The 23,325-nt window shown below is 41.6% G+C and overlaps 1 protein-coding gene across 6 annotated transcripts in view; it reads right to left on the reverse strand.

Annotated features, from left to right (window-relative positions):
• KRCC1 (lysine rich coiled-coil 1) overlaps nt 1-23,325 on the reverse strand; it is a 39,274-nt gene that overhangs the window by 4,912 nt on the left and 11,037 nt on the right. Inside the window, exons 2-5 of one of the 6 annotated variants that reach the window (XM_074285676.1) lie at nt 12,158-12,264; nt 10,778-10,885; nt 10,519-10,693; nt 8,240-8,521 (exon numbers count right to left, since the gene is read on the reverse strand). In XM_074285676.1, the coding sequence (XP_074141777.1) occupies nt 8,240-8,521; nt 10,519-10,693; nt 10,778-10,885; nt 12,158-12,264 (672 nt within the window). Of the gene's footprint in view, nt 1-8,239; nt 8,525-10,518; nt 10,694-10,777; nt 12,130-12,157; nt 12,265-23,325 lie in introns of those variants that run through there. The other 5 variants (XM_074285675.1, XM_074285677.1, XM_074285679.1 and 2 more) reach the window with 5 other exon arrangements.

The raw sequence follows: 23,325 nt of genomic DNA on the forward strand, positions 1-23,325 counted from the left end.
CATATGAGGCTACCTGTTCTCATGCACACATCCCTAGGGGAGAGCTCTGGGCCACCCTTTGCCACCTTCTCTTCATGAGCAAGTCAGAGATAGGCACAAGAGTGAGCTATCCTAGGCCCAAGGAATGGAAATCATTAGGGCCATGTTGATACATCCTCAAGTAGCACTGGGCTGTGAATGTTTGCCCAGGTGGCTTCTCTTGAGGAGAGCCCAGGGATAAAATCACTGCTGAACCACTGCCTTCTGGGCAGCATTGGCCTAGGGTGATGGAATGGAGGATACACCAGCAAGGAGAGTCCTGGAATCTGGCCTTCTGGACCAATGGAAGGAAAGAGGACAGGATCCAGGTGAAGCTAACAATATAGGAAATTTAAAGTCTCAACAGTACAGTAACAGGAAATGAACCAGTCTAGGTGGGCTGCCAGCAGGAGCAAGGCAGCATTTGGATGGTTCCACGCTAATGTGTTTGGACTTGATTCTAGATGGGAGGAAGAGCAGCAGGGCTGGGCATTAAGAAGGAGGTTGTGGCCTGGAGGGCAGAAATGTAGAGAAGATCTCTGATCTTTCGAGTCCAGTATCCTTTCTGCTCCTCTATTACTTCTATCTAGTACTCTTTTTAGTATGCAATCTTTTTTGGTCATTTTTTGCTAACCGCAGAACTTAATAACAGGTGTGCCTGTTAACTTGGCAATGTTAGTGAATTCCCTTTAAGATTACTCTCTGTTGACCCTGGACATATCTTGTACATACAAGTTGTTTGCATGTTGTCATCTTGATTAGACTGGGAGCTCTTTGACAGTAGGGCCAGTTTTTGCCTTTTTTTTTTTTTTTTTTTTTGTAATTCAGTATTTAGCACAGTGCCTTAGCATGATAAGGTCTTAATAACTGCATCCAGACTCACACCATCAAAGGACACTAACTCACAAAAAATAACAGTGGTCTTTCTCAGAGTAACAAAAAAATCTTTTAAAAAATAATTTCTAAAAGAAACAAATAGATAGCACTATTCAATGAATCATCCTATCTCAGAGCTGGATGCAATCTCAGAAGCCAGCTAGTCCAACTTGTACCTGAACTCAAATTCCCTCCATGACATCCCCTTGAGGCAAGGGACCATTTTGCCTTCTCTTAAAGTGAGTGGGAGCTCACTGATAGCTGAGGAAATCCATTCTACTTTTGGGCAGCTCTAAGTGGCTCTAATTGTCCCAACCATACTTCCTTATTCTATCAGAAACTGATATATAATTCATTTAGGCCTTGTGATTTGCACTCACAAAGGGCAGCTGACCGTTTTCTGATTCTCTCCATCCATCTCCTAGGTTTCAATTCCCTAATATCCATTTCTGTTTTCTCCCCTTTCCCCCAAAGATCTCTTCCTGTGGCAGAAAAAATACTTCTCTCCACTGATGCCAAAGGGAGGGACCATGAGAGCCAATCCTCTTTGAGAACAAGGGATAAGTAACAGCCTGGATCATCAGCTTTGATCACTCACTCAAACGTTCTTTGATTCTCTTCTTTTCCTCACAGTATGGAACCAACATCTTCCCTTCCAGCCACACTGGACTAACATATTTCCTGTCTTGGTGCATTCACACCAGCATGGCTCCATGCTTAAGAGCGTCCTCCTGACTCTACTTCTCAGAATCCTCAGTTGCCAACTCCTTCAAGAAGGGCCTCTCTTACATGGCCTCACATCACTTCCCCAACTGGCTTCTTCCCTCCCCAAATTACCTCGGCCTTACTTCAAACAGGGCCTATTTCACATTAGAGGGTGAGCTCCTCAGGGGCAGGGCCTCTTCTCACTTTTGGTCCTGTTTGCGTGTCTAGCACAGTCTATCTTTGCACAAAGTGGACACCTTTTAATGTGTGAGTGTATATTGGACAGATGAATCAACTGAAATCAGAAAGTTCACCTGTAGACAGTTTTAGATGTTAGAATAAATTAGGGTTGTGGCCCTGAGAAATAGAGAACAGAACAGAGAAGAAGCGTCTCTAGGGAAGAACCTTATCAGATGGGGAAAGTGAAGAGAGTTCATCAAAGATCCTCCTAGGGTTTCCAGCCTGAGTAAATATAACAATGGCAGCTCCAACAACAGACTGAGAGGTTTTTAGTTTTGGAAATGCTGCATGTGTGATAATAACAAGGCATTCAAGTAGAAATGTTAGGAAGGAATTGTAGTTAAGAGAAAAGAGACCTAGTGAGACCATATACAACAAAAAAGCACAAATACATTTTATATATTTCTCTAGTATGGCCACTTCAAAAAGATAGAGAAGAAAGAAAAAGGGGAAAAGAGAGGGATGAGTAGGAGGGGGAAAGATTGAGAAAGAAAAGAAGATAGAAATGTTCATTCAATAAGGAGAAAGAAAGGAAGGGGAAGCACTGGGTGGCAGAGAGAATCTAGGTTCTGAAGTGGTATTAGCAACCACATTTTGTACCTGATTTCTCCCTAGATCTTTGGGTTCTGAGGAAGTTATGCTGATACACTCTGAGACCTGGGCCAGGGCTCCTAAAAACTCCTTCCTCCACAGGGCATCCTAACAGCAGACCCAGTGAAAAGCTGTCTCACTAAACTTGAAGTCTTCATTCTAAAACTCCTTAGAGATCTCCTAGCAGGGCCCTTCTACACTGTCATGCTTCTGGACTTCATCTCTGGAGAGAAGACTAATGGCTAATAGGGAACTGATTCCCCAGCTCAGTGGAGCCGCAGTCAGAGGCGACCACAACTGGGAGCTGGCAGTGCCGCTGGGCTCCGAGTTTGATTCCGCTTCTTTGAGTTGCAGCCTTCTGGTGGGTGCCATTTCTGGTTCCCTATCACAGCTTTGAGAGAGCACTTGGGTCTGCAGACATGGAAGACAGTTATGCTGATTCTTTGGGTCCAGAGAAGCTAATGGAAGGCCTACATTTTAAGAACCATCAGCAGAGGGCCCACAGGTTCCCTTATCTTCTCATCAAATGCAGAAAGACCCAGCCTGATGTTACAAACAGACCTGTCCTTTTTATGGTCATCAAGGTGGCTGGGCTGAAGTCAGCTAGCCCATCTCAAGCTGGGGTGACAAAAGCTTTCTTGGGCAGAATGCTGTCAGCCAGTGCAGAAACCACAGATGTGAGGCTCTGCCTGAGAAGAGATGGCAGTGCCCTCCCAGTGATCAGCCTTTGTGGGCAGAGGCCAGCCCTCGGCCCATCTGGGGCATGACCAGCCACAATGCAGGTGTGGAACACACAAGGGACCCGGCTTCCCAAGGCTCTGCCATGAAGACATCATTGCCCCCACTATTAAATACTAGGGGGTTCTCAATTTCCTTCCTAATCTTGTTTTTGAAAGGTACACTGTCTGTGGCTCTGGCTGACCAGTCCCCGGCCTGATGTGATTCAGCTTTCATCTAATTGACTAAGGGGGGTCCACCAAACCATAAAATGCTTAAAATATGGAGAAGGGCTTGTATAGAAGAACTCTTTTACCTTCTTTGAGCAGCTTTCCTTCAGGGTATCTTTTTGTTTTTTACTGAGGTTTTCCTGCAGTTTCTGCTTTTCTCCAATTGCCAAAGGGAATTATCCTTGCTGGAAGTGAACACTGAAGTGGGTAGAGGGAGGTCTCCATTCTATATATAATGGGTAGACAGGCTTACCACCTCCATGTGAAATTATTTAATTTCAAAAACCTGTAAAGCTCAAATGTATGAAGACCTTGCTGACTTCTCTAGGGTGTGAATCTCATAATACTCAGGCTCTGTTATGGGCCAGAACTTGAAACAAGGTGCTAATGCCTATGTCCTTAGCTCACACCTTTAAAGGAGTTCACACCTTTAAAGGAGTTCACACATTGGTTCCCACATTGGAGTTCACACCTTTGGAGAAAATATATAGGCTGGAAGCCTCAACTAGGATGGACTTTGGGAGATTCACAAGTCAGAAGCCCATAAACCCACTCTCTCGGAGGCAGAGTCAGATTCATTCCAACTTCCACTTTTGTGCTGGCTGGGGACTATGGGAGATTCAGAGCCAGGATTCAGTCAAGAAGATTCACAAGTCGGGCAGAAAGAAGGAAGACAGAGAAGTGGTGGCAGAAGAACAGAAACCAAGATCCGGAAGGCCTCCAGAAAACTAGCCAAGTCCCAAGTGAAGGAGATAAGATTAAGATTTGGAAAGAGACAGTAAAGGATCTGGACTTTAACTCCTGGCTGCATTCGGGGTGATTATTGAACAGAACTGAAACTAAGGTTACCTCCAGAAGCTTCCAAGAAACCTGCTCCCAGAGAATATTATACTTTAGAAAAGAGAACATTACAAGGCTCAGTCTGGGATAGATAAGAAAAAGGCAGGACAAGTGACAGGACAGGTATTGTGGAGCCCAATTACAACAATGAGCTGGGCAACTGGCCTGGGATAACTCCAGAATCAGGCTTGAAGACAGAATATTTCCATTTTTAACTCTGTGAGCTGAATGGGAAAACAGATATTTCTGGAAAAGACAACATTTTTCTGGGGAGGAAATCATGCTTCCATTGTTCCTTCCTCTACCTTTCACCCCCTTCCCAACCTTCTCCCTATTTAAGATTTATTTAATGCTAACTGACATTACATAATAGCTTAACTAGGTCCTGATGAGAGTGAAAGAGGGGTTGAATAGGAACTTTATTGCAACAAAGTTGGGGCAGGAAGAACCTGCTTTTGTGGTGTTGAACATGCTGATATACCCATAACCACTACCCAAGTTGGCAAAAGCAGGTGGTAAGAGTTTCACTGCATCTGTTCCTTTTCCCAGAATACACAACTTTTGGGTGGGATTGGGTGGGAAATTAGTTCTTTGGGTTTTCAGGACAAGTCACTCTAGCACTTACTGTTCAAAAAGGACAAAATGAAAACCTTTTTCTGTCTGAGAAATGCTCTCACCACAGATTACCTACCAAATGTTACTTGTTAGCTCGAAGGAGTAGGCTATCTAAAGTCTGAATTCTTTAATAAACTAATAATTAAAATAGTCTGGTATTATTAGATGGTATTTCAGAGATTCCCAGGAAAAGGTAAAGAAAAAAGTTGTTTTACTTGACAGACTAAATTTCATCAATCAGAAATTTGAAGGACAAATTACTGTGAACATAGTTTTTGGAGTTCCTTTGAGAGCATTTTTATTAGAATATGAATGAAAAAAAATACTTGAATTTCCTATTCTAGTTTATACTGCTCGTTAAGGGCTCCATTTAATTGGGCTATAAACATGGTTCAAATGTTCCTAATCCCCAAAAGACTGAGTCCTGTATTTTGGCTTACTCTGGGTTGAGTTTTAGAGCTTTTGGGTGAATCTACCTGTCCCTGCGGGACTGCTGGAAGTACCTTGGTGATTTGCAAATATTCTCACTAGGAATAAACAAATGTAGATAGTGTGGGCTGCTTAGTGTTTGGGGTAGCTCAGCCCAAGCAAAACAAAAAGACCATTTGTTTGGATTTAATTTAAAAGATTGTCCCTACAGCATCATTTCGGTAAGGCTGGAGTACAGTAGCTGCTTGGATTAATTAGTATATGTTTGAATGAGGCTGCTGGTATTATTGGAATACTTGAATTACACTTTTCAAAATTCAATTTGAATTCCAAGTTGAGCAAAAACCAATTAGTTAAAATCATGCTTATGATGGCTATCTGTAGGGGGGCAGTTTGCAAAATTCAAGGCATTTTGCATATTTTAAAATGTCTTCAATATGCTGGCAAATTTTGGGGAAGGAGATTTATTGTGTGCTTGTATAGAAGAAAATTTCAAAATAGGCTTTAAAACACAATGAAAAATATACTACTATTTCATTCTTTGAGTCTTGTCTTTGTGGTGCTTCAGTGTTTCAGAACACATTCATAGTCTATATGTCAATATTGACCTCTTCAGAAGCAAACTGATAGTTTAAGGAACTTGATCAACAGCTTTATTCTAACAGACATGGGCTATCCTGTCCTTCTAAAGCAGGTGAATGAAGACCTCAGAAAGAAGAACTGTTCCCTTCAGTTCAGACCTCCAGCCTAGTCCAGCTTACTGAGTTTTACAATTTCAGATCGAGTGAGACTCAACTGTGCAACCTGAGATTTGGGGCACCTTAGGCAAGACTGTAACGCAGAAGAGCAGCCATATGGTCAGCAGATCTGCATTTGTATTTACCTTGTTGGAGGACCGCTTTATGTGAAACTAAAACACGGTAGAGGATTTGAAGAAGATCTGGCAAGAAATTCAACTGTTAGAGTTCCCACATTTTACAGGAAGGAACAAAAAACCCACTTATTTGAACTCAGACCACCAATGTGTATCTGCATTGAAATAAAGTACCTAGATAGATAATAAGGAAGCAGGGGCTGTCCTTGATGAATGTGAGCATCTAGTCCAGATGAATCCCATTTCTGAAATGGAAAGAACTTGAGAACATGGTTGTCAAGTCTAGATCATGGAGAATAGGGGAGGAATATCACAGGAATGGTGACTGGCAATTTTTTTAAAAAAAGGTAAAAGAACAGTTTGTGTCAACAAAAGAGAGCGAGCTTCAGTTCCTGGGAGACATGTGGCTTAGTTCAGTTAAATAGATATGGAACTGGATAAATGGTCAAAGATGGTAGTGGTTTGGTGACAGTTCAATGTGTCAGAAGTTTTTGATGAAGTGCTCCAGAGATATGTTCTTCAACATTTTTATCAGTGACTTGGATTAAAGGCATAAATTTTATGCTTATTAAATCTGCAGATGACACAAAAGTTGGGAGGGATAACTAACATAACAAACAACAGCAATAGCATACAAAAATATCCTAAAGGAACAGACCATCGGGTAGAATCTCCTAAGGTGAAACTGAATACAGATAAATGTAAACTCATACACTTGACAATGTCCCGGGAGTAAGATGGGGGAGAAACAGGTGGTAGTTAATGTGAAAAAGAAGATCTGGGCTTTCATATAGAGCAAAGGTAAGATGAGTGCAGCATGCTGTATGATAGCTCCCAAAGCTAAGGTGGTCTTAGGCTGCCCAAGAGAGTCATGCTTTAAAGAAGGTGGTGATCATCCCACTACATCTACCTTGTCAGAGCATACCTGTTGTACTGTGTCTGCTTCTGGAGCCAGGGATTAGAAAAGATACAGATAAGCTGGAGAGGATTCAGAGGGCAAAGGGGGGATGGGGAAAGGTCTTGAGCTCATGCCAAATGAAGAGGGACTAAGCGAATTGGGCATGTGTATCTTGGAGAAAAGAAGAATTATCTGAAAGACCATCATGTGAAAGGGAGATGGAGGAAATTGGCCCTAGAACAATGGGTAGAAACTGCTCATTTAGACTTGAAAATTTAGACTTGACATGAGGAAGAACTTCCTACTAAACCAGGGATGAGATGAGCGGCCTCCATGAGGCCAGGGCCTCCCCTTCAGTGGAGATCTTTAAGCAGAAAACTGTATAAGCCCTCGTGGACCACGCTGCAGGGAGGGCTCCTTTTCAGGTATGGGCTGGACTAGCCGTCAACAAATTCCCTTTAAAACTCTCAAATTCTGTGATATCTCCAAATTTCTACTTTAACTTACAAAACTCCACCGCTTTAGCATTTAGCTAAAGCACCTCCCTGGAAGACAGGAGGTATTCAACAAACATATTTTGGTTGACTGAATGCCAGAGGGGAAGGTGAATAAGAATAAGAATATGGAAGGGAAGATCCACTGGATGATTGTTAGGACTGAGCAGGCCGAGTAAAAGAACTGGTGGTAAGAAGAGAAAACAAGTCCTTTCTTCCTGTCTCTGGCCTTTTGCCTTAGTGCCTTTGTTCCCAAGATCCACAGCCCCTTATCAAGAGTGTTCATTTCTCTGAATCCCTTTGACATTTTAAGCCAACCTGGCAAGTGATCACTTGCTCCACATTATCCTTTCTGTAAATTGACCTATATAATCAGTCGACAAGTTTCCTGAGGGCAGAAGCTACCCTTGGTCTCCCAAAGCCTGGACATAGTGGTGGACATAGAGTAGGGTCAGGGATTTAGAGTTGAGAGGCACCTTCAAAGTCTCCATCCCTCTCCTTTTACAAGTGAGGATGCTCAAGCCCCAGAGAAATAAATGCCTTGCCCCAGGTGCCCCAGAAGCTAGATGTGAACCCAGGACCTCTGGCTCCAAACACGATGCCTTTTCCAGTGCACTACCTCATTGTTCTCTGTGCAGAACTTCAGACTACTGGAGGGGCAGAAGGGCGTGCATTTGCTGCAGCCCAGCTCTGAGGAGAGCCTGCTACTCACCACTGCTCGTAGACTCGGCAGGAAGGGTCTTCTGCCCAATCTCTTCCAGGATCTTCTTCCGAGTCTCGCTCCGCTTGTGCTTCTTGCCCACATAGTGCTGCTGGGCCATGAACGGGCTATTAAAGAAGGCACAGCAGAGCTCACAGTATCTGTCTGGGTTGTTCAGATCCAAAGTGGGGCCAGCACCGGCCGGAGGGGTATCTTCCATTGCCGCTTCTGGGGCGGCTCTGTCGGAAGCGGGCTGCTGTGGCTCTGGCCCGGCACAACTAGCAACGGGCAGACCTGCTGAAAGAAGAACAGACTCTGAATGTCTAGAAATATCTACAGAAAACAGAATACAGTTTTAATATAAAAATCTATTTTAGTACAGGTGATAAACATTTGTTTGTGTAACACAATTAGCACATCAAGGAAACTCTTAAAAAACCTATCATTAGTGTGTCTGCTAGTTAAGAGTAAATGCACATGTTTATTCATGTATGTGTGTGTGTGTGTGTATGTGTGTGTGTGTGTCCAAGCTTGGTCACCATGTTTTTCCATATAGAAAGGCTTCCAAAATCTTGGCATACAAGAGTCAGAGAGCACAATGCTCAGCAAGGCAAAATGGGCCATAGTAGACCTGACTATGGAGACACATTCTTCTCGGCTTCCTCTTAATGGACGGAGCAGCCTTGCCAAGAAGCCAGGGTCTGTCTGGAAGAATCTGTTAATGCCACTAATTCCAGCTTGGCTCATTCTCTAGTTACTTTGGGGCGAAATATCACCCAACTATATATTCTTAACCCTGTTACTTCAAAGTTCTTTCCCCACCTGCTCCACTGAGGATGGCTTGTTCAACTTGGGAGACTAAGGGTAGGACACCCAACTCTTATAGGACATTATGAGTCAGGTCATCTCTGGCTTAGCCTGCAACGTATTTAGAGAATTGGTCTTCTAGCTCATGACTGCTAAAACTGACAGTGATAAAAAAAATCTATTTTAAGTATAATTTACAGAGAAAAATGAATCATATCTGTGTACAATATATTTTGGGAGACTGATATAATATTCAGTACTCTGATATCATCCTGATGCTAAGCAAGGCTTCTCATGGCATAGGTTTCAACATGTAACACTGATATGATAATGACCTGACAAAAAATGGGAGTATACTACATTAGTGTATACACTACACTGGGAAATGAATTCTCTTCTCCAAAGTAGGACAATCAGTAAGAGTGGTGAATTACTTGCTATAGAAGTGCCAAATTACAATCTTTATAACAGGATACAAGCCTCCGATTCTCTTCCATTTCAAAACCCGGGTTGGATTTCCCAGATTTGGGTGAATTTTCCAGATTTCTATTCAATTCCAGAATAGATGTCCTCATTTTAGGCTATCTTGGACCAGCTCTCAAAGTACACTTTATATAGTCTGTTCTCCTCAACTAGACAGTCAATCTACCCAGGGCAGGGATCTTGTTTTATGCTTCTCAATAGATGCTCAATAATTATTTCGTATTCATAATAACATACCTTTTTGGATCTTTACAGGGAAATAGGGATATATAATTTGCTGTTAGCTGAGTAAAAGGAAATTTACCTAGGATATGCTACGGCCATAATATAATTTATGTAATTTTATATAATTTATATAAGATAAATATTAAGTATGATATAAAGAAAGGTAGAGAAAAGAACTGAGATTAATAGAGAAGGGAGAAATTAACAGTCATTTGGGCCATGATTTATGACTTTTTTTTTTTTTTTTTTTTTTTTGGCTAAGGCAACTGGGGTTAAGTGACTTGCCCAGGGTCACACACTTAGGAAATGTTAAGTGTCTAAGGCCAGATTTGAACTCAGGTTCACTGTGCCATCCAGCTGCCCTTATGATTTATTATTTGATTCTGTTTAAGTAGAAGCAGGGAGAAAGGAGGCATAGTGAGTACATAGCCTGTTGTCAGACAATGTTCAGGTGGAGAAGAGCTAATTCTCCCATTTTTATTTGGCTTTAGATGAGAGGCCTAAGATGAAAAAGGAGGTCAAGTCCAATGGACAATCATATTCTCCAATTCAATGTTAGGGACACAGAAAAAGTAAAGAATTAGGAGAGCAGCAATGAGTCCCTTCAAAGAGCCACTTTCCCAGAGGGAACTTGTTCAACTTGGGAGACTAAGGGTAGGACACCTAACTCTTATAGGACATTATGAGTCTAGAACTAAAGATAGAGGACAGACTGAAAAAAAAAAGTGTGAGCAGCACAGGGAGAATGGAGGATAAGGAGGTGAATGGAACCTTACCCTTGTCTGGCTGAGAACTTGGTGGAGACGTCTGAGCATGTTCTCCCATTAACTGCTTCAACTTTTTGGCATGAACTTTCCCCAAATAGTGAGACTGAGCAACAACTGGGGAACTAAAAATCATGTTGCAGAGATCACAAAATTTGTTTTTGTCCACCACTCCACTCCCATCCGTCTGAAATCAAGCGCAGTCTCAATTATAAAGATTCAACAACTCGGAGTCTGTTTTAACTTCACAGTAGCAACAAGGCACACTCACCTGCAGAGTCAGAAAATCCAGCTTCCCTCTTTTATCAGTCCCTTGGGCTTCACTTTGTTCCCCATGAATTTGGAAATAAAGTCTAACCTTTTGAGCGTGTTTTTTGCCCTGGAAAAAGAGATGGCAGAACTCAGTGGAAAAGCACCACTTGCCCCTTGACCTTGGGCAGGGCGGGGCCTGGGAGTGAGGGAGGATGCTCAATCTGAGCAGTGTTTGCTGGGAGCCTTCCACTTGCTTTCCAGTCTCTGGCTCTTCATTAAACAAAGCCCCAGTGCCAGATGGGAGAAGTTAGCAGCAGCATTTTGGGATGACTCGTTTGTCCATCTGGAATCAACACGACAGCACAGAACCCAATAACTCAACCTGGAAATGTTTCTGAGGTTGGATCTGGGCTATGTTTTTAAACCAGTGGAAAATCTGGCAGTGTTTCTCCTGGCTGGTTGGGACTGTTCCCCCCTCTACTAGCCTCACTGAAGCCCTGCACTTCACCCCCACGCGTCCCCTCTATCTGGTGGCTTTTCCTCTGGCTGGCGGCTCCTAAGCCTCCAGTGAAGGGACACCAGACCTGCCCAGGCCCCATTCCTCTCCAGGCAGCCTTCACTACCTTTCCCTTACTCTTCCTCTTTGTAAGTGACCTCGTGTTCCTTGTCTTCTTCCCTGTGAATGCGGGTGGGGCAGCCTTTCTGCTTGTACTTGCCATCTCTCAGGACGTGCCTGGGACAGAGTCTGAACACCCCAAACCAAAACATCTCCAATGACAAAATGAGCTTGAGCTAACCTCTGGCCTGAGTACAGGAGAATGAAACAACGTTTTGTAGAGTTACTGTCGCTGAAGCAGCTCGTTTCCACCACAGTGCTGTGGATAGAATCCCCAACACCAGAAATGGATGGCGGCTGCGCAATGTGGACACTGCCAGGGTGAGCCTTCACCCGTGGGCTCCTCGTCACTCTTCACAAACAAGTACACACCCAGGTAACCAGTAGAAAAACTCACAGACTGGGAATGAGCCCAGGAGGGATTTCCTCTCTGCCCCTCCCTGCCATGCTGTGGTTCTTCTGGGCGAGGGGCTTGACCTCTGTGGGCCCCAGTTTCCTCATATGTGAGATGAATGGGTTGAGCCGGCTCCTTCCAACCCCCCCCCCCCCCCAGTGCTCTGAGTCTAAAGTCAGTGCCCTAACTCAGGTTCCCCATTTGAACTTCTCTTTATGTTTGGTGGCCTTGCCCACAGAAGGCTCAGATCACGTCTGTGAGCCTACCATCCAATGATTCAGCGTTTGCCTTGAGGCTCATAATGTCTTTCCTGTGCTTTTTCAGGGACATGGAAAGAAGAAAAACCCCAACTCAGTTCAGGCTGTAATTCCTCTTTGCTTTCAGCTTACCTCATAATGTGAAATCCTTTGGGATTCAAACTGTAGCATTGCGCCACATACTTTACAAAAGTTGTCTGTAAAAAGTTCATTCCTTTTATGTTCATCCAAAATAGTATCTATAAGCACAAAAGGGGAGGGAGGGGAATAAAACAGGGCATCATGGGAATAGACCATGGAAGCTTCTTCTCTTTCCCTACTAGCTGCTATAGACTACTCAAGTCAAAATTTGAAAATTATGCAAAGGTTTTTCTTTAAAAAAAAATGTAGACTTTGTGAATCTCAACAGCAGGAAGCAAAGAGCTAAAGAAAGGGAAAAGGAAAGCCTGAGCATAGTAATAGTGACCTCTGGGTCGCTGTATTGAAAGGTTATCACAAAGGCTGGCTCTGTTACCTAATTCATATGACTCCCCAACCTCCACTCTTACCCCCATCCCCACCCCCTCCCTTTCCCTCTTTACAAATGTGGAGAAGGCATTTATTTCTACCCTTCATATATGAAAACTGGCACAAACTGGGGTTAAATATCATAGCAAAATTAACAATTTGTATTCTTATGCAACAATTCTGACGTGGGTTCACAAAACTAGGCATGAATGTTTCTGGTTCCCAGCAGATGACCAAACTAGATGCAAGTATGTTTTAAGATAGTCAACAGTTTCTAAGTACTATACCACCCATTACCTGAGAGTCACAAGGAACCACAGACCAACTTTAAGAAAGGTGGGCGCACATCCTCAGTAGCTGATACAAACATGACACCACCCATTTCACAAAACACTTCTCCCACTAGCATATCAAAGCTAAACAATTCTTTTTTAACATGTGGAAATTATAGTGTAAGATATTGCACTGTGGACTGTCCTACCTTAACTAGATAATCTCAGGATTTATATTTGTGATTTACATTCCCAGTCTGAGCTCCTAATAGCTAAAATGTATCTTGTAAGAATTTGCCGGCTTAAATGTTATACAAATCACTCACAAAGCTTTCTCTAACATACTATAAATACTTCAGGGTGGGGGGTAGTAGAAATAAGGCCTCTTTTAGAACCTGGCTTTGCTCCCTACTATCTGTGGCCAAGTCATTTATTTTCTCTGTGCCTCTTTTTCTTCATCTGTACAATGAGTAGTTCGGACCAGCTGGTATTAGCTCTAACCCTATGATGTTTTCATTGCTATTTGACAAATACTCACTGACCATCCACTATGTGAAAGGCCCTTTATAAGGTATTATTGGAAATATAGAGAGTAAGATATGGCCTGTAATCTCAAGAATCTTGTAGCCTGATAGGAAGATGAGGGGTGTAACTAGTCCTGTAATGCATGGTAGGAAGTAAGAGAACAGAAGTGCTCTAAGAGTTTAGAAGGAAGGAAGATCCAAGGAGGCTTCTTGGCAAGGCAGCAATTGTCTCTGGTCCTGAAGGAGCAGCAAGTAGTAGAAAGGAGAAGTGAGGGGGACAGACGTAAGTGGGAGAGGTCCTCCAAGCAGAAACAATGCTTTCTGGGTATGTTCACACAAGTGATGTTTTACAGCATGAGGCTGTAGATCTGGCTACACTAATGCTTCAGGATAACCTTGATCCTTGGTCTGGGCTTCTGAACCTTCAGAGAGGGGGTTCAATGAGAAAATCTCTACCGACTCTGCTACACTAGGCTTCTAGCATCATCTCTAAAGCCAGTCAAGGAAAAAAAAAAAAAAACACTACCCAGAAAAGTAACTCCCATTTCAGGTCTTGTCCGTCAGACTGAGTAAGTGTAACTTGATTGTCCCTGGGCAACAGACCTGAAAATTCATTAAAAAACCCCTATCAAAAAGAGGCAAATGCTTCCCCCTGGTGTCTATTAAAATACACTGCAGTGGAAAACGTTTAGAATCACGCAATAATAGAAATAGAAAGCAAGCAGCTTTTCTGAGGCTCCAGAGAAACCAGAGCATCAATGGACTGGGCAGGACTGAATGGGAAGTGCTGAGGGGAGAAAGAGAGCCTCATGGGGCCAGTTTAATTCTGCCCTGAGGATTTGGGACCCTGGGCAGATCACTTAACATTTTTAGTCTCAGTTTGCTCATCTCATGGGAGGTCGACATACCATCAAAATTATAGATCCCTCTTTTACAGGTGAGGTCACTGAGGGCCAAAAATTAAGTGAATTATCCCAGAAAATACAACCCAATCTAGGGTGCTCTCCATTATAGCAGTCTCTCTTGGGGGCTTTCCTGTTTGTGAATAATCAGTATCTCTGGTTGGCAGAAGATCCTCATCCCCACATCCAGGAAGCCTGACCATTCTTCAGCGAATCAGTGTAGCCTGGGAATTACTTCTGACACTTTATGTGGCATTGGATGGGGGAGAGTGACAATCAGATAGGAACGTTGGGACCCTCAACCTCTGGGTAGCTAGGAACAAGCTGGGGCTCACCCCTCCATTCCACTGAATAAGGAGTCTTGTCATCCTTCTCTTCCCTAGCCTTTCTATGTGTCCAACTTGAGCGCTCATCCCTGCGTACTGTAATCCCTTCTCCAGTCTAGCTGCCCCCCCCCAACTCCCCCTGGCTAACCTGCTCCAGAGCATCAATGGTAAAGCCCCAGTGCCTTACTTTGGCACTCCAGGCCCTGCCAACCTGGATGACTCGGTCAAGTATGTATAGAGGACTTGATTCCTGACCCTGAGCCCAGGATTGGAGGTACCAAGAAAGGCAAGTCCAGCCCTGAGCTCCAAAAGCTCTCTCTCACTTTTACATATAAGATGCATACAGAGTACCCAGAGGCTGGTGGGCTTGGAAATGAGTCATGAAGAAAGCAAGGTAGATATGAAGTGCAAGGCCATGGAGGAGGGGCCCCTATGGCTGGACAATGTGGGGGAAAGGGGCCTTGTGTGAAGGGCTTTCCATGCCCCACTTTGGGTTTGATTCCAGAGATCGAAGGGATTCAAGGGCTGGTTAGGGAGGCAGTTACTGAGTGCCATGGGGTAGACAACCCCGGGCTTGGGTCAGGAAGATCTGAGTTTGAGTCCAGTCTCTGACATTTTGTGGCTATATGGCCCCGGGCAAGTCCCACTCTGGGGGCCTCCATCTCACTTGTAAAATCCCAGGGTGGTAAGAACAGTTGTACATCTCTTTGAAAACCCTAAAGGGCTGCCCACCTGAGGCGGACTGCTATGACTCAGGCTTCCTCTGTAGGCTCCCTCTTAATGCCCCCCAGTTCCTTTTCTAACATCCTGTGGCATTCCTTGCTAATGGGCTTCTTCCCAACTAGATGCTAAGCGTCCCCTGGATTAAGAAGTCAGTTTTGGGCTTCTCTGCATCCTTTGCACCCAGCACAGGGCGCCTGTGGAGAATTATGAGCAAGAACCTTTTTCTTACTGTGGAGGCTGTGATTTATAATGAGAAATGCCCTCCGAAGAGCAAGACACTTTCTTCCTTCTCCTTCGCCACTGCCTAATGACGTTTGGATAGAGGTACAAGAACAGTTGAGTATGATAAGGTGGAATGACATCCTAATTAAGAGTACATCAGAGAAAGACTGACTTGTTCTATTCCCTATTCCTCATTTAAAGGAACTGTCCCAAGTTACTGCCCAACAGTGATAATTAGGATTTAGATTTTGTAGAATCTTTTGTTTTGTTGGAGGGACAGGGGGATCCAGACGTGTGATTTCATCCATGTGGGGGACTTCTACTGTGTAAACTCCCTTTGCTGATACAGGTCAGCAACTTATCTGTAACTTATATAAATGTAGTGAGAATTCTAGGGCTCTGAAAATGAAAATAATTTTCCATGGTCACAATGAACCCAGATCTTTCTGATTCCATCCACTATTCCATGTTGCCTCCTTGCTAATAATTCAGGTTTTTTTTTATTATTATTTTCTCACATCTATAAAGAAAATAAAAGTTTTCTGTGCACACACATTTCTAATGTCCCAAGTCTATGTTGCCCTCCACCTCTTCTAAAGTTATTCTACCATTATAAGGCAAGAATGTAGAAAATTGTGTTCTTTGCCTCCTCCCTCCCCCCAACATTAATTTTTTTTGGGGGGAGAGATGTCTGACCTGACTAGGAACTGGATGGTTCAGTGGATAAAGCACTGGGCTTGGAATCAATCTTCATGAGTTCAAAACTGGCCTCAAATACTTACTAGCTGTGTGACTCTGGGCAAGTCATTTAATTCTATTTGCCTCAGTTTCCTCATCTGTAAAATGAGCTTGAAAAGCAAATTGCAAACCCACCATGTCTTTGCCAAGAGAATCCCAAATAGTCACAGAAAGTCAGACAAGACTGAACAATAATAAAAACCGACTGGAAGCAGGAACTGAAATATAATGCAACTGCAATGTGTTCATGCTTTAAGTGACGATTCTCTGAAATTAAATGATTTACTGATCAGAGCCTGGAAGGCAACTCTTTGGGGAACAATAAGCACAGCGATCCCAGGAGAGCACAAATGAGATGAGGCTAATATGGGGCTGTGAGACTTCCTCAGGGCTGTTTGGACAAGAGGAAAACAAAAGTGAAGGGGCTCACAGGTATGGATGCACATAAAGATGCCCAAAGCTGACTCAGTGCCATCAGCTGAAAACAAAACAAAATGCTTGTCAGAGACTATCTGTAAGCTGAGAGAGTTTCAGGAGGCTTGGAGGAGTGGTGATTGGGTAAGAGGAGAAGAGACACAGAAAAAGATATTTTGGGGGATTTAGGGAATTAAGAGAAAGTTCAACAGAGGTCTAAAATGTAGGATGAATTAGCAAGGAAAAGATGGTAACTCTGAGGACTAGAAGACACTTGAAACAGAAGAGGGCCTGGTTTCAAATGCTTCTTCTGCTATGATTTTAGACAACTGAGAATTCATCGCTCTGGGTCCTAGTTTTAACTAATTACCACCACCATAATAACTAGCCATTTATGCAATACTTCAGAAATACTACCTCTTTTGATCTTTACCACAGCCCTGGGAAGTAGGAGCTACTATAGTTCCCATTTTACAGATGAGGAAACAGAGGTAGAAAGAGGCTGTGACTTGCCCAGGGTCACACATCTAGTGAGTATCTGGGGTGCCATCTGGACTCAGGTTTTCTTGTTGGCCTGTAGCCTCTGGTGTCCCTAGCTGCCTCAAATCTACCATCCTCATCAACAAAGAGGAGGGGGCTGCCCCGGGTGGTCCCTAAGGTCCCTTTTGCTCTAACATTCTAGGATTCTGCTGAGGAAGTGAAGTAGGGAGCCCCTCTGCTGAAGGCCCTTGGAGATCATGGGATGCATTTAGTACTTAATGTGGAGCCAAGTCAAACTAGCAGCTGTCCCTTAGCCCATGGGAAAACACTTTGTGACTATGAAGAAATCCAAACATGCCATAATGTGGCTTATCACCTCCCACCAAAGGGAAACTGCTGACTCTTTGGGACTCTTGTCCTCTACTTTACCATGGTAAGGAAGAGAGGTGGACAAGTTCTAAGTCCCTAGTTTTTGGAAGAATTCCAAAACTCTACCTGCCCTGGCCTCCCCAACCTCAGCACCTGGAGCTGCCAGGGGTTCATTTCATACCCAATCTCTCTCAAGGCTCATCCGTGTTTCTAAAGAATTATGGAAATAAAGATTAGTAGCTGATAGGTTTTCTACAAGCTCATTTTTAAGTTGCTTTTTTGGGGAGACAAACCCCTCCTCTCCCAGTGCTCTACTTGGTAGCTGAGTTCTCAGATGAAAACAACTTGTCTAGCTTGAAATTTAAGTCAACTATAATGCTAATGTCACTTAACATTGATCCTGAATCCTGAGTATAGTGAAGGTGTGGGGACAGACAAATGGCACAGAGGGAAAATGAAGTCCTTTTAAAAAAGCTTACTAGAAGGCTAGAACCTCAAGAGTATTAACACTCTCTAGTCCAATCTAGCCAATGGAGGATTACCTTCAACGCCAGCCCAGCCTTGCTCAGTGATCACCCTTGAACACCAAAGCCATCTCACAGTGCTTGCCCATCTAATTTTCTGACAGCTCGAATCTCTAATGAACCATTTATATTTCCTTACATTAAATTAAAATCTATAATTTCTACCTTATAACTTTCACTATTGCTGAACTCCAGGGCAAGGCAGAATATATTTTCTTGATCTGTAAAGTTCTGAAGGTAGTGCTGAATTTGTGTGGCTTAGACTCTTTTGTTTTTCAGACTTAGGATTCAAGAGAATTTGAAATCCCTAAAATATAACCGAAATTCTGACCAGAGTACTATTCCAATTATCTCTGGGCAATCTGTAGCACCAATTCACCTTGAATGCTGGTACCTAAGTAATAAGTGATCAGCTTTCTTATCAAAACTGTAATTTTACAGTTTTATCTAAAGACTTTCGCTTGCTTTTGGAATTCTCATTAAATTACCTTCATACTTATGTTATTTTCCTAGTGTTTAATATAAGAATTTACCAGTATTTTATTTTTAACATCATTTATATTCATGGATTTAACAGATCAATAATTCCCCTTGTTCTTTTTAATTCGGGCAAGGAAGTGGCATCCTTCCTGTTTGAGGACAATTAAGAATGTGTAAATCATGCTTTTTGTAGAATAAAGTATATGTAGCCTTTCAGGAAAATTAAGTTTAGAATCAATCAAAAGGTAATGACTAAAGTACATTTCTGAAATGGGCACTACACCTTGCGGGCAAAGGTTAGCAAGTTGGAAACTATGTTTTATTATAGAATATATTCAATTAAATTCAATAGGCATATATTAAGTGTCTATTTTATGTGGAAAAAATAATGCTAAGTGATGAAAATTCTGAGAAAAATAAATCACATCTGTCCCCAAGGAGGATACATTCAATTTGGGGATCAGTAAGGGAAGGGGGGAGATGGAGAAAAGGAGAGGAGAGGGGGAAAGAGGATATAAGGGAAAGAAGAAGAGGAGTTGAGTGGGGAGGAGGTTTAAGGAAGACAGGTTTTTGATAAGATACTTTTTAGATTTGGAGATAAAACAGAAAACTGAAGGTTAAGAGAGGAGGTTGGTCATCTGTATGTAGTATATCATGACTTGGTGGTATTGGCTATCCATACAAAAATATGATCATTTCAGATACTCAAAAATTGAGTTTTGATGAATTACAAAACTGATGTAATCATGAGAAAACTCTTAAGAAATGTATTAACACAACTTTTTTTTTTTTTTTTTTTTTTTTTTAGGAATTAGGGATTTAAATTTAGGATTCCTATTTACTCTAGAACTCGCGATTATTAGATTCCAAGCAAATGAAATCATTTGTTCAAAATAAAAATTTTTGTAAAAATGGAAGTTCTACTCAGCTCTCTGGCCCTATGTTCCAGAAATGTTAAAGGACACCCACAATAAACCATTATATTTTACATGCTAAATCCCAGAGTTTTTGAAAAAAATTATAAATAAAATTAAAATATTTGCAATGGATTAAAGAAGGTTCATTGAAGCAGCCCATGCATGTATGAAATGAATACCCTGAAGAACTTCAAATGAATTTATTCATTTCAGTTTCTTAGATTATATAATCTATAACTGATAATTATACACACAGATCCTATGACATAGATCTGTATTCAGACCTCAATTGTAATTTATCATAAAAAAGATTTTAAAAATGTAACTTCTGACTTCTTATACAATAGAGGTAGGTAAACTTTTGTTCTAGAAGACTGGGGATAAAAGCAAAAACTTGATAGATTTTTCTTAAGTTATAAAAGTTAAAATTCTCGTTTAAAAATAACAGGGAACCCAAAGTTTAATTCAATAACTATTTTATACTTCATTTCCACAATAATGGCAAGGACAGGGAAAGGAGAAGGGAAAGAAAGAAGACAATAGGTTAAACTAGTAAGCAGAGGAAATAATGAGCTGCTAAATCTTACATGCAACTTTTCATGGGCACAGTCTTTGGTGAACCATGAAAATAAGTTCACAGTGTGGTGGAGTGGGTTTTGGAGTCAGAAAATCTGGGTCTGGATCAGTTGTATTATTTACTTTGTATGTGACACTGTGGTTCAAGTAATTTGACTTCATTTCTCTTGGTCTATTTCCTCATGCATTAGATATTTTCCTAGCTCCAAATCTTAATTTGGCAATGGATAAAATCTAAAGTCTTTACCATCTCTAGAATTCTATGATTATTCAAGATTTCGGGGCCACAGATTAGTCATTCCTCTAAGAATAAGGAAAATCCTTGAGAGAAAGCCTTCTGAGTGAAAAAGCAGATGTCAAGGAGATAGCTGAAGTTATATGCCTTCATTTTACCTGGGTTCCTATATATTACAGCTTTTAGAATCTAATTCATTCTTGAACATGAGAATAGGGATAGTTAATGGGACAGGAAATTAGCTACAACACTGAAGGGGTATGAAATAAAATTTGGGAGATTTGTTGGTAGTGCTAGACCAGCTAGAAAAAGGAAAAATGACTACAGGTCCATTCAGAGATAGTGTTAATAAGAAGCAAATAACAGTTGATAAGGAGACAATGAATAAGGCTTCCTGGGTAGACCAGTGGGACTTGGAAGGCTTTGGCTTTTCAGAGGGTGTTAAAAGACTTAAAGGCCAAAAATACTGGAAAAGTACTTTGGAGATATGGAGTTGTGAGCATGGCCTAAGTGGGCTGGAGACATTGACTTCTCTCCTTTCTGGTTGACTTGATCTTTTACTGTATTCTTTAATAGATCATAATAAAGAACTGAAATGTTTTTGATAACAATTATTGAATTTTTTCACTTAAATGTTTTTAAAATGACTAAACTGAAAATTTAGGAAACCATAATATAGTGGAGAGAAGTCTTTAGATTGATATTCAGGATTCCTAATCCTATCAATTATAATGAGGTGTTAAGACTCTTATTTTCATTCAAAATAATAGAGAAATATAGATTATGTCTAAAGTCACTTTGAGCTATTAAGAAAAATCAACTAAAGCTAAAGTTGTGTTTTACTTATAAATGTTCACGAAGTGACAACGCTCCCAATCTGTTTTTAAAGAAAACACATTCAGAAGATAGTTATGAGGTGTATGCATGACTAAGAGAGATGACCAAATATTTTAACTCCCTGAAAGCTCTTCAAAATTGCAGGCAAGATTAGGGGGTACAACTCTTTAAGCAGACTATAGACTTTTAGGACTTTAAATGTTTAAAGACCTCCTTCTACATTGATTGCCTGTATTTAAGAAATTTATAGCCCACACTCTAAAGGGTACTAGATGGGAAAATTCTCGAATAGATCACTAGAAATGGTTAAGTGACTCAGGAGTTGGAAATACTAAATTACAAAGAATTATAGTATATGGCATCATAAAGAGGAAGTTGTGCTCGACTAGCTTCCTTTCCTTTTGTGACAAGATTCTTAGTTGAGGAAAGTGCTGAAGAATAGGTGACATTTACCTATATTTAAGGCAAGCATTTGATAAAGTACCCTGTACTTTTTTTGTGCACAGAGTAGATAGATATGGCCTGGAGGGCAACATATATGGAGGGATGAAGATTCTGTTGGATGGCTGGACTTCCAAAAGCCACTGAGTTAAAGGCTGATGCCATTTTAGTCTCTAGAGGTATACACCAGGGATCTGAGCTGGTTTTATTTCCCATTTTTATCACTGACTTGAGCAAAGGCATATATGGCGTTATCTATCCTATTTTTAGATGACACTAAGTTGGATGACAGCCAGGAGATCTTGACAGTCTATAGCAGGAGTTGACAAAGCATGACCCACAGGCCAAATCTGGCCCTCTGCCTATTTTTGCCTAGTCCTCGAGCTAAGAATAACTTTTACATTTTAAAATAAAGTTTTACTATAGATCTGATCCTGAGTTTGCAACTCTAGGGCTAGTGCATGAGAATGAATTAAATAAGCTGAAATAAATGTAAATCCTTATACCTGGATACAAGAAATACCAATTTTACAAGCATAATTTAGCAAAGTCATACAATTAGAGAGAAAGCTATATGATATATGGGGAATTGCAAGCTGAGTCAGAACGGTGATATGGTTGATTTTACAGAATCAAAACATCATTGCCTGGGAGCGAGAGGTCACCATACATCAAAGAATAGAGGAACGATAACCACTGTCTTTTGCCCTCATCAGATTTCCCTGAACTGCTGTTTTTATTTTTATAAGCTGAACAGCATCCCTAGGAGATGACTAGGATGATGGAGGGGCTTAGTTCCATTTAATATGACCCTAAGCTGAAGTAACTGAGAAGGTTTAGCTTTGGAGGGGGGAGGGAGAATAAAGTAGCCAGGAGAGCTGTTTCAAATATCTGAAAGGCTGAAATATAGAATGACCCCAGAGAGCAGAAGCAAGGGGAATTTGAAAAGAAACATTTCTACTTGATGTAAGGATGATCCTAAAGTTAGAGCTGCCTCAAGAGGCAGTGGGTCATCCCACCTGGAGGGTTTCTAAGAGAGGCTGGATGACAATTGTTGGGAGCGTAATATAGTTTAGGTATGGGCAGAATTACATGCTTCCTAAGTCCTTTCCAGCTTTCTGATTTTTGGGGCTCAGAGTAGCTGAGATCCAGCTCTCTGTGCCCTTAGGTTCCCTATCTTTAAAATAAACATATTCTTTGCACCACCTTTCTTATGGAATAGTAAAGATAGAAGGAAAAGTGCACTTTACAATGCCATTAGGTGTTATAAAATGTGCTTACTACAAAATGTACAAAACCCTAATTTAATGGCAAAGGAATTGGACCTGAAGCCAGAAGACAAGGGTTCAAATGCTTCTTCCATGTATTGTGTTCTTGGACAAGTCATTTTAACTCTGAGCTTCTTTCCTCATCTTTAAAATAGGAATTTTACTCTTCCTCGCCCATAGGCCTATAGTGATCTTGGCAAACATGTCACATTTGCTATAGTATTTAACTGCCTCAAGCTCTATGATCTGATTCCATTTCTTCTCCCTACTAGAGTCCATATCATTATTCCCAATAGTGAGAGGTGATTTTGTGAGCTGAGCACACAGTAAATTCTGAAAAGATGCTTACCTAGCAAAGATATTCAGCTCTGGTTTACAAATATCACGAGAGGATCCCATGTTGGTTCTGATTTGTGGGAAATGGTGTGTTGTGTGTATACAGACGTTCAAAATAATTAGATTTAACACAGAAATGGTACAGAGCTGAAGAAGAAAAATAGCTTTAGTGATTATAGGTACAGAGAGGGAAAGAGCTCCATGAAATG

The sequence above is a fragment of the Sminthopsis crassicaudata genome, chromosome 2 (assembly GCF_048593235.1).
Source record: "Sminthopsis crassicaudata isolate SCR6 chromosome 2, ASM4859323v1, whole genome shotgun sequence".
NCBI classification, from domain to species: Eukaryota; Metazoa; Chordata; class Mammalia; order Dasyuromorphia; family Dasyuridae; genus Sminthopsis; species Sminthopsis crassicaudata.